Below are 12325 nucleotides of genomic sequence, written 5' to 3'. Positions count from 1 at the left end.
CTCAGGAGGGAAAGTAAATGCAGGATCTAAATCATGCACAATTATATATTTCATAAATTCAGTGCATAAACAACCTCATGCCCAAAGGCAATACAACCATCATAAATAATCAATCACAGGAATATTCCCTACGTTTATTTCTCCTTTAGAGTGCAGCGATACTTACAGAAGACCTTCGTGATTAATCAGCGGCTCTCCCACACCTCGATGATTAGCCAAAGAATCGGAGTGAAATAAAAAATATGAGCAGTCTACGGTTGCGAACTCCATCCTACACCTATATTTCTTTCCTGCTCAGGCTGCTCAGTGACTTAGTTCTGACAGACAGAGATTTTACAGGCCTTAGTGACAATCTAGCAAATTGCTTCCTCGCCTAATTAATGCTGCTATTTATATGACAAGAACATTTGTCTCATCCTAACATAAAGCTGGTAATTTCAGGCATTGATGTGCAGGACGTGCTGACCAGCTCAAGGTTTCCACAGATAAGGACAAAATCAAAAATATTTGTGTTGATGAATGACAGATGAATGATGGACGTCAGAACACGGATACAAACAACATCCAGCGCTCTATTGTGTCACATGCGTGTGTTATGAAGGAGACGTGACGTGAGTTTCAATGCAAAAATGACCATGAAACACATTAAATAACCTCATGCTTGATTGCTTTTAGTTTCACAGACGCTTGAAAGAATTTAAAGGTATAGCAGGAGTCACTGAGAGGAGTTAATTAGTGGATGGGAAAATGTTGGAAAATGGAAATGTTATGATCCAGCTATTAAACAAGGTTTTTAAAGAATTTTGTGGTTTTGTACAGAGCAGATACAGTACGTCTATTTCTCACAGAGTACGTCAATCATAAATTAGATTTATTTATTTTTCTTTTACATATTATTAGATACTGTAATTAAAATTAGAGTTGAAAAAAAAAAAACAAAGAAGAAAATAAAACTCAGGCAAAATGAACAACACTACCTTTTTTTTTTTTTTTTTTTTTTTAGATAACGACACAGCTGACCAAGTGTGCTTTAATATCCGAACACAAACTCCACTTCATAAGGCAACAGATACGTGTTTTTGTTGAGTAAGAAATGTTTTTGGTCTTTGCCTGTTCCAAAAAAAAAAACCAGAAATTACAAATTCATTCAATTCATAAGAGTGATGAGCCATTTATATTTAATAGAGCAATGTGCAGCTTTCACATCCTGAATGAGTATTAATGACAGAGCGATATTTACAAAGCTGCCCACAATGTAATGTTATAATAAGATCAACATCTGAAAGACTGAAACATTTAAATAAGACAGTTTGCCATGATGTTAATCTTTTTTTTTTTCCTTTTTTTTTTGTCATATCTCTCAATATGAAGAATCTGTTAAGAGCATCTCAATCCAGTAATAAATACAGAGAAACATCTCTCAATACAGGATTTAGGACATCAGATAAAAATAGAAAAGTAAAGTAAACCTGTGTCTTTAAGCTATTACTGTATAACCAAATTTCACCATTAAATTTATATGAATGTAATCTTCATCAGCTATGCCCTTTTTCAAATAGAGTAACCAAATGAACATCTCCGAACACATAGAAAAAGAGCAGACATGTCATGTTTTTACATCGTTCCACAGAAAAGGCCAGGATGCAGTTCTGTCTCTTCAAGCTTCACTCAAAAGCACAACTTGATTAAGTCTGTGTTAACATTCAGATGTACGAGATGCTATTCGCGTGTCAGTCACAACTTACAGTTGGTTCAGTTTTGCTGCTCGGATGTGGCAGGCTTAAAAAACTAAATCCGCAAGAACACGGTCACTCATTTTCAAAATAATCTGTGTACCGCTCTGCCCTGCCTTTCTCATTCACATTCTGACGAACACAAACACGCCTAAGCAAGAGAGAATCAAACGAGCTAGCTGCAGTGCTGGCCGAGTTCTTTTTCTCTCTTTATCTTTCATATTCACACGCACACACACATATATACACACACACACACACACACACACACACACACACACACACACACACACAGGCTGTAGAATATTATCCAAGATCAAAAAAGATGTAGAAACAAACTTACCATTCATGCCTTGATATTTCAGTCAGCCACATTTCTGAATACAAAGATTCCATTTCATAAGGGCATCGCAGTCCTGCGTTAAATACAGTATATACAACTTTTCAATACAAGATTTCAGAAGTCAGATAAAATAGTAGAGGAAATTGCAGGAGAGAATCATGTGATCTACTGTAGCTGCACAGCTGGCTGAATTCTCCCTCTTTCTTATTGGAAATTCACACACACACACATACACACACACACACACACTCCCAGGCAGGAGAGAATTGTATGAGCTAGCTGCACAGCTGGGCGAGTTCAGGTTTAGAGGAACTGGGCAACTTGGCACTGAAGCTGTGAAGCGAGTCGCGGACACGTGCCACCTCACTGGCTGAGAGCTTGAGCCGGTGGCGAAGCAGGCAAGAGAAGAGGTCGAGCGGGCGTTCGGCAGGTGGCGTGAGTCGATTTACACGGTCACGGATCTCCATAAGTGCCAGAAATGCAGCGTCCTGTGTTCCCTGTGTGTATGGGTAGTCCAACTGTGAGATCAGCTCCTTGACACTATCGGAATCGAAGTGCATGCTATAACCGAACACCCTCAGACTGTTGATCTTCATGTACCCCAGGTTAGCAGAGTCCATTTCCAACGGCTCATAGAAAAGGGTCTCGTTGACACCTGGGTCATCTGTGAGGATACGGCTGCGCAAGTAGACATGAACTGTCTCGAAGAAGGACTTCCATTTAGTGCCCATCGCCAGCGTCCAATTGTAACATGGCAGTGGCGTGTCTAGTTTAGTTCGCTGCCAGTCAGGGAAGTCATTCTGCTTGACGGGCATGAACCAGCTCTCTGAATGGCTTCCCCCAAATGGGTTCACGTAGATGGCAGGCACAGGCTCCAACGTGCTGTTTTGTGTGGTGCAGATCTGGAAAGAGATTCCCATGAGCATGTGCACCAGGTTGGACTTGTTCTTGTTGCTCTTGAGTGTAAGCAGCATACGCTTACGCCAAGCTGGGTTAAACCAGCTACCCAAGCGCACATCGTTGCTAATGTAGATTGCACGCACCTCCAGGCGACCATCCAGACGCTGCAGCAGGTGGTGTACTTCTGCATCTACCATGTCCAGGTCAAAGTTCACATAATGGTCTAGTGAGATGGCCACGGCTGGCCGGCATGTACCCAGCTGCAGGAAGCTTCCAGGCATGCATGTGCCACAGCGGGTTACATTGTCCGGGGCACACAAGGAACACAGTGTACTATCGCCCACCTGACAAGGAACTGTACCCTGGCAAATGTTACCCTGTTCTGCAGGACACAAGCAGTAATGCACTTCCTCTGAGAAAGATCCAAGAACTCCATGCTCGTTGCAGTACAACAGAGACTGAACTCTGTTCAACCAGAAACCCAATGTCCTGCAGGAGAGAGGACAGCCATTAGCACAGAAACAATCTGAAATAATTAGAAACGCATAATTGACTGCTTTGTTTAATGTAAGAAAATTACATAAGCTCTGTCAGGGCATGATAATAACATTTGCTAAACTGCCTGAAAGTTTATAGAGTATTAGGACTGGATGTATTTTCATTCCACTTAATGACCTCGACACATCTCATGTCTATTGACGGGTAGGATTATTAGACAAATGCCAGACAACTCTCCTAATATTAACCCAATGAAAAAGTAGAAGTGGAGCAATAGACTGTGTTTTAGATTCCTGTTTCATCATCCTATTTAGCTAGGGTCACGTTGCTTTGATAAATGCAATTACCTTAGCAGATTCATCCATTACCTTCTAATATACTTCACCAAAACTGAGGAACACCAAATTTCTCATACTCATAAATTAAAGCACCCTCTGTCCTCCAGTGGCTCGTCTGCCTGTCACTTGCTATTGCCTGGATTGAGCCTACATACCTTCTGTAACACATGGCCTAACCGAGATGGCATTTTAAACAATCAGATATTTTAAAAATATCAACTAGGTACTCAGTTTTGAAGCGCATTCAACCAGGAGCACAGGGATTATTCCTTGTCCATGTCCTTTTCTGAATACACTGCCTCTTAATATGACAAATGCAGACAAAAGCTTTCTGTTTGCGAATGTTTATATATAATGAAATCAGCTCAAGAAAACATTTGGCTAAGTGATATGTCATTTATTAGATCTGCCTCAGACCCAAAGCTGACTAAACTGATTTATACGTATTCTCTATAGACACATTTTGATTAGAATTCAGGGTGACACTTAAGCCGAGGTTTTTTTTCACTGACCGTGTCCATGGGAGCTGCATTTTATTAGAGCAGTGCCTCAAAATGGCATGTGGCTTGTCAGAGCAGAGTGAAAGTCTTCACAGTAGAGCACGTTAACTACAAGCTGCCACTCTCTTCGAGCACTTCATTACAGTGCACATACACTAACCACACTGCACAAAAGGTCTTTTCAATCTGGCTTAGAGAAGCTAAACATCTCTGTCTGTTACATCTTCTTTGTCTGTCTCATGGATCTCACATCTCTCTCTAGCTATTCTTGTTCCATCTTTTCTGCCTTCACTTTGATTTCGACTGCAGCTTCATACTATTACATCCCACATTGCAGCCCACACAGCATCAAATGCCAAACAAATTCCTTTTTAACCTTAGTGGTCATTCATGTAAACACGTCTGATTTCTCTGAAACATCTGGATTAGAGTAAAAATAAATGTATGCTTATTATGTAATGTATTAGTTAACAAGACTAAAGTATGTTTCAGGATTAGTAAAAAATAAATTAACGTTGTTTTAAATGACCTTTTTCCAATTCTCTTTTTTATGATAAACCAAACAAGTCAAATAATCAACAATGACGTTAATCAGCAAAATTAATGCCAATGAACAACATCTTAATTAACGGTTAGTATCAGTTGTTAACTGGAAAAATGAAGAACTGAAGCTCCTGGAGAGTTTAGTACTCACTCTCTCTCACTCATTTTCTGCCGATTATCCGAACTACCTCGGGTCACGGGGAGCCTGTGCCTATCTCAGGCGTCATCGGGCATCAAGGCAGGATACACCATGGACGGAGTGCCAACCCATCGCAGGGCACACACACACACTCTCATTCACTCACGCAATCACACACTACGGACAATTTTCCAGAGAATGTCCATGCATGTCTTTGGACCGGGGGAGGAAACCGGAGTACCCGGAGGAAACCCCCGAGGCACGGGGAGAACATGCAAACTCCACACACACAAGCCACCGTGCCCCCCGAGAGTTTAGTAACTCATCAAAATTGCTTTTCTCTTTTGTTTTTTGGTGTAATCAGCGCTGAAGTTCATGGTTTGTCAACTGAAGTAATGCTAGTTATGCTGTGGGTTTATTTTATTTAGGAATACTGAAAATTGTTAAGGAATGTATATGACGTCATCTTTTCATGTTTTCTGTGGCAAACACAAGGCCAGTGAGCCAAATCTGTCTCACATCCTGGTTTCATTTGGCCCTAGAAATATAATATAAAAAACAACACTACTGCTCAGCATTTACAGACTATTCAGAATTCACACAAGATCTATACAGTGTATTCAAACTTACATCTCACTCTGTTTAAATAAAACTGATGAACAGTAGTAGTTTTCTCCAGCTGAAGGGTCGTAACCATAAACTGCTTAAAATATTCTGCGCTTCGGTTTTTGCCACAGCTGGCATGTCTACAGTCTGAAATGTTATCTAAAATCAACGCCTGTGTGCTGTGCTTGATGTAATTCACACTCATGTCTAAAAATGATTCAGAAGCATGTTGTGTGTTGTGCTGTTGTAAAGGTGTTCATTGAGATGGGGAAAATGAAATCACACTTCTTATCCTGATCTGTACAGTTAAACTAGCAAGTGTGATGTGCACTTCACATAGATGTCAGACGGCAGCAGTAGCAGTGAAGATACGCATTTTTATTTAATCATTTATCACCATCTATCAACCATTATCAAATGATCTTTCCATATTATTAACGCTGCTTTAGGATACCATTGTATCATTGTAATGATCAGGTTTGATTAAATATCCTGATCTACTCTTTTTTCCTGTGTCAACAAAAGATGTTCAAGCAGCACATCCATGGACACGGTTCAAATCCACTTTCTACAAAAACAATTTACAGCCATCATTATCACAGCTGTGTATGTGCCTTCACAATTTAGCTCTGGACAACACATACGAACAGTTGACTTCAGTCCTAGACGGTGTTACAATAATAGCAGGAAACTGCACAAACTGAATTGAATTGAACAAACTTTAAGACGCTCCTGCCTAAATTCTACATGAATATTTTAACAAAAAACTAGCAAAATGAATGGTTGAAGCCCAAGGTATAGTTTCTGCTCAGGTCATGTGACACAGCAATACATCGCTGCCATTACAAAACAGTTCTTTGTCTACTTTGGCAACCAGAATTAAAGCCTTGGCACAATTACTGTGCTGATGTACTGTACAACCAAAAACTTGCATTAAATTAGCATCAACAAACAGCCAGTCATAGACCAACATATATAACACGATATAATCCCTGAACCCAACCACCATTCCTTGTTGGAAAAGGTCATCAATGAAACAACTGTCACCTTCTGTTACACTATTAAAGCCATCATCGATAATAGATACACTATTAAAGCCATCATCCTCTCTGAGCAAGCAGATACACAGATGACACAGATGGTCTTAATGCTGGAAGCCTGGCGATTGTAATGATGTTTTAAAATCTTTCAGTTCTTAATACTAAAAAATTTTAGCAGCTCACGCCTAAGAACTTCACTTGCTTAAATGGCAGATCAGTCGTGGACACAAGCACAAGAGCTGTCACTTCAACACCTTTCTTTGCTTTGTGTACACACCTGATTGCATTCTGATCCACTCTTCTAACACCCTAGCCAAAACCTCAGAGGACATCACCCTAGCGTGAATGATATTAAATAACAAGAAGAAAACAAGACTACAAGGTAACACCAAGCAGAAATGTCTAAAAAAACATCATGACACTCAACACCAAAGAAAGTAGAGAAAACGATCACTGTTGAGATCAGAAGGTTGAGGAGCACCCCTGTTTTTACGTATAGATAAAGAAGTAGGAAAGGGTAAGCTCCTCTTGGTCTCCTTCACAAGGATCTGATATGTTATGGTTTTTGTACCTAGTGCAAGAGGCAAAATAGACATCGCATTTCCTATGAAATGTTAAAAAAGCTAGAATACATACATGTACACAGCATTGTGCACTCAATCTCTTTGTTTCTCTACCTTCTGGAAAGTGTTACAGGATTTTTTACACAAGAACAGACTGCACAACTGTATATATCCCAAGCACACTTACCCCTAACCTAAACCCCATCCTAAATCGTGCCATGGGTGACTAATTGCATTGTAGACTTCTTAGAATTCTTTTTTTTTTTAAAGAAATAAGATTTTATCTTATTTATCTTATCTCATCTTATCCTAACGCTAAATCTAGTACATTCTATTAAATACGTACAATATTAAAAGTGAAAAAGGCACGTTACCTTTCTTTGGGCAGGTTGATCTTTGGCTGTTTGGGACAGCGCTTGCTGAGGGTAAAGAGTTTCCGCACAATTTTGTTAGCTTTGCCAAAGATTACTTTTGTGCTGGTCTCCAGCTGAGCATGGCGCCTCTGCAAGGCTGTGTCCAAACTCCAGAACTTCAGGATAGCTGAAGTATTCAAAAAGTGATCAGTGGGCAGCTTCTTCAGAAAGGTCTTAAACTCATCTAAAAAATATAAACAAACAAGGACACAAATCATATTATAACAACATGTAGCAAAACACAGGCATTTTGGACATGAAACACTGAACCCTGAGAGAGAATAAGCAGCAGGAATTAGCCCATGTTACAAGTGAACCATAACAGCTTTGATTCTGAATAATTGGCTGTGAAACGTGGGTGGAGGAGAAGTGACATTTTAGATAACAACTGGGAGCATCTCAAAGAAATGCACAGTTAGTGGCTCAAAAGGTGTGGAAGCTGAGTAAGAATGTTGTAGAAAAACAGCAATCAGCACATAATTTCAGCTTGAGTCCCTTTTCTGGGGTTCCAAAGCAAATTTAAATGTGAAACATAATTATTCCCTGAATGATGTGCAATAGCAATAGCTGTGGAACACAGGCACCAGTCTTATTTGCCTGCCTGCAAATGCTGAACAAGCAAGAAACACCTCAGACTTCAGGGACAACATCAAACTCAAATTATCCTAATGCCCATTTTAACTTCAAGAAATGGTTGAGCTGACACTGGCAGTCCTTGGAAATGACTGAAATAAAGACACTTGTGCAGATGTGGACAGTGAGGTATGGGCGAACTCCTGGTTTCTTCAGGCTATTGGACATGTATCTTGGGTTCTGCTGAACACCCTGCTGTCCCAGGCAATTATAATGTGCAATGATCCTGTGTAAGACGGCAAGCCCATAGGCTCCCACCAATAAGACTGAATCAGTGTTGGATAACATTGGGTTTGGCCCAGAGAGTCGTTTGAGCTCAGTTTACCCACTGCTCTACTCATCCATGACCAGCTGTTCTCTCTCTCTCTCTCTCTCTCTCTCTCAGTCTGTCTCAGACTTATCAATGTGACCTTCATCAGAAACTTTCACATTTTTTGACCATTTTATACCCATTTTTGGTTTATTAGAATTGAACTGTCTCTCGCTCATTGCAAATTGCCCTCATCAATTAAAATATATATGTTAGTAGGAAACTATGTCAATTAACTAGTCTCATTCATCAATGTCTCACTTATGAGGCTAACTGTTCAATTTCCATCAAACATATTCGGAAGTGCTAATGTTAAAATGCACAGAAGTATACCGCTATCAATCAGTCCACTGTAGAGAAATGTTTCCTAATGAAAGCCCTTTTGTTGTGTTTAGTATAAGAGAGCCTAGACCTGGCTGTCTGCTTTGCTCAGCAATGAAACACAGGCATGAAAGCACACCTGTCTCTGCCTTTCTGTCTGTGTTTTTAACTTGATGTGGTCTGTGTTTTTCCTTTTGCTGCTCTGGCTGATAGATCTCATCTCTCACTTCTCTTCTCCTTAGTGACTTGTCCTCTCTTTCTTATCCTGCCCTCCTCTCCCCTTTATCTCTCTCTTTCCAGGTTGTCCTGCTGCTGAAGAAGGCTCATTAGTATTCGTGGCACACTTAGGGAATGTGCTCTGCCTATCCACCTCTTTTTCTGGCCGTTACAACTTTGTGTTCGAATCCATGAACAATTGAGCTCTTTTTTTAAAAAAAAAAATGGTACCAATATATAAATCTAGCTATTTTAAATCACAAACACTGCATATACTATTATAGTGTGGCAAATGAATAGTCCGCATGATCATAAACCGGAGGAGAAATAATAACTACAGCAGTCTAATTATGTTCAATTAGACGCTAGACCATGGGCTTTTTAGATAAGGAAGCAACGGACATCTGTAAATGTGCTCTGGATGTTTACTGCCTTGAAGACAAAATTCTCTTTCTTTCCAAAGACCCACATAGTGCTGCTCATTATACAAGACCAGTGCACACCTGCATCCTGATATCTGAATAGTTGCCTAGTGTTCATACCACCCTGTAGGAAAGTGAGGGCCACTCTCCCTTGTTGATGTGAGGGGTCAGTACAAAATTACACCTCTTTAATGAGGAGGTCAGTGGCCAATGCACAGTAGCAATTAACCTGCCATTTTTACAGGCTAGCACAAAAGGGCAAAGAAAACAGGCCACTAAATGGATTTTGTCTCTGAATATAGAATGTTATTAACCATTTTCTTATCAGGCATTTGCTGAAAAATGCACCCTTTCAAAATCACATACAGTATTACTCAGAAGTAATGGCACCTCAGTAAGCCGCTGATCAAAAGATGAACCCTGAACAAAAGATACTAAAGGAATGCCAATAAACTGTAATCCAGCCATAGACAACAATTCTGTCAGAACATAGCATTATAGTGGAGCAGGCAGTGTGGGAATAGTAGGAAGTGCTGTCAATATAGTGTGAGAGGAAAATATCAGCGGTAGGAAAAAACATTCAAAGGGCATCTATAGAATCTCTGAAATGCCAAAGAATGGCAGTTTTACGTGGTGTGATAGGGAAAAAAACTGTTTTACTATTAATGTGCACTTTGGACCTGTCTGATCTATCCTGATGCTCTACTTCTGGTTGGAGTCTCATCACTTGGAGGCTATTTGCTTCGGCTGAGGATGACACATGGACTCATGGACGATCTAAAGATACACAGGGCCGCTGAAGATGGTACCACTTAGAAACCATGACGAGAGATTTGGATCACAATTACCACAAACAATTTGCCACTTCAGTCTCCATCAGTGAACAGTTGATAACTTTAACAAGACAGACTTATGTCAATCAAAATGAATCCTTTGATAACATAATTGTACTTTTTGACCATATAGCACACAGTTTTAGAAATAAAATGATTTATAACGGCACTATTATCTGTCACCCAGATGAGGATGAGCATTTTGAGTCTAGTTTTTCTCAGCCCTCACAACTGTCACCTATGGTTTGCTCATGAGGTATAAATGCTTTTGGAATTTATATCCCGAATGTATATAGGTATATGTCCATTGTTAAAAGCACAATAGAAATAAAGTTGAATTGTATTTCATGTCATTTTAGAGTTGCAATAATGTCCAATCCTAAAACATTTCAAATAGCAATATTTATTATCTTGCAGAGATATTTAGTTAATACTTTATTACCCCTGGTAAAAAAAAAAAGGCCTGACTTATCCGGATAAATGTCTTCAGGAAGTCAGTGACGTGTGCCAAATATTTGACTGAAAGCCAGAACATCATCAAGTTTTCATTTCTGGCTGCAAATGGATAAACATATCTATATATAACTTTCCAATTTGAATTTTATTCTAATCTATTATAATCTGGTCATATGCTATTTCATCTGAGGCAAATAGGATTCTCAAGTTCATTATACCTGTAATGAACTGCTTTGCATCTAAATAGAGGTAAAACGTAATTATCATCACCGATGCCGTCTGGTTTAACATAAAAAAATCAGGACTGGATGAAATTCCAGTCCGTCATCACCAAATAGCACCGTGTGCTGAATAAACAGAAAATCTCATTAGATGTGTTTAGATCTTAATGAGATGAAACTGATTATGAATATGAAAATGGGGCTGTTGGCCTTCTTCACGGTTTCTTTTTGCTTCTGACTGATCTGTGTTATGGTATAATTTATATTAACAAGTCTTTTTCATTCCTTCATGAAAAGATTGGAAAGATTTATATGCTATGTGTAGAAGGATGAGAGACGTAGCCGCTGGCCTCTATATGTCTGTTTTGTCTCTAATAGGAGTTTGAGTTTGGAGCTGCAGGAGTTGTTCAGCCCCCTGAGGAAACGGCATTAATCACAGATTGGTCAGGGGAATGGGAGGCTGCAAGCTGAAGAATTATGAGCTATCTGAAGACGCTGGTGGCTGCCAGAGCTACGATTAGGCAATTTCCTGACTCAGTTGGACAAAATTTTGACTGGTCCTTAAACACCACCATAGAGCCAATCTGCATCGGATCAACGGTCCAGGAGTTTCAACGCAGCACTAATCAGAATGTAAGGTACAAATAAATCTATAACATGAAGATCACCGTACCTAGATTTTTCTCAGGGAACAAAACGATCCTGAAACGTATTTACATTAGTACACGAACGTTTGAACTATTAACAATTGACGTAAATTTCAACTTCTCTCTTTTATGCAGAAATCTGGATCAGTGGCTGAACAAACTGAGGTCAGGCAATTCCTGAGCACTGAACACTATTTTCTTTCGACATCATGCAGAATGATTTCCTGGAATCTCAACCATAAAATCAGAGATAATTCTGGGCTGGAGAGATCTGAGGCTTGGATTTTCAGTTCCAGGCCATGATGAGACTGACATGGAACTTATTTTCTGGTGTTCACCAAAATGTGATGCCTTTTTTCTGACAAGCTGGAGGATATTTTCTCCATTAATCAGATGACTGGATTGGCAGACAGTTTGAGTTATCTGAGGCCAGGTTACTTCCTGAATGCTAATGTAGGGTTGACAGGTGACAGGCCTCTTCCTTGCAAAATGCTGCACAAAGATTCGTAGAGACAGAAATAGAAGAAGTGACTTAAGACAGAGTGACTTGAACTGGGATGCAGTGACGTTCATTGTCATACTGTTCATTTCAAAGCAAGCTTGGCTTTACCGTGGATCATGACCTGTTACTCATTTGATCGGTAGGAATA

The 12325-nt window shown here is 39.7% G+C and overlaps 1 protein-coding gene across 2 annotated transcripts in view; it reads right to left on the bottom strand.

Moving 5' to 3' along the window:
* Positions 1–1002: 1002 nt before the first annotated feature.
* The window catches only part of brinp2 (bone morphogenetic protein/retinoic acid inducible neural-specific 2), a 107142-nt gene continuing 95819 nt past the window's right edge, over positions 1003–12325 (bottom strand). For both annotated transcript variants that reach the window (XM_060873413.1, XM_060873414.1), the window contains 2 exons: positions 7578–7800; positions 1003–3465 (listed from right to left, as the gene is read on the bottom strand). In XM_060873413.1, the coding sequence (XP_060729396.1) occupies positions 2352–3465; positions 7578–7800 (1337 nt within the window). In that variant the 3' untranslated portion in view covers positions 1003–2351. The remainder of the gene's footprint in view (positions 3466–7577; positions 7801–12325) is intronic.

Source organism: Tachysurus vachellii, chromosome 7 (genome assembly GCF_030014155.1).
Source record: "Tachysurus vachellii isolate PV-2020 chromosome 7, HZAU_Pvac_v1, whole genome shotgun sequence".
Lineage (NCBI taxonomy): Eukaryota > Metazoa > Chordata > Actinopteri > Siluriformes > Bagridae > Tachysurus > Tachysurus vachellii.
This window is presented reverse-complemented; position numbering and strand designations above follow the sequence as displayed.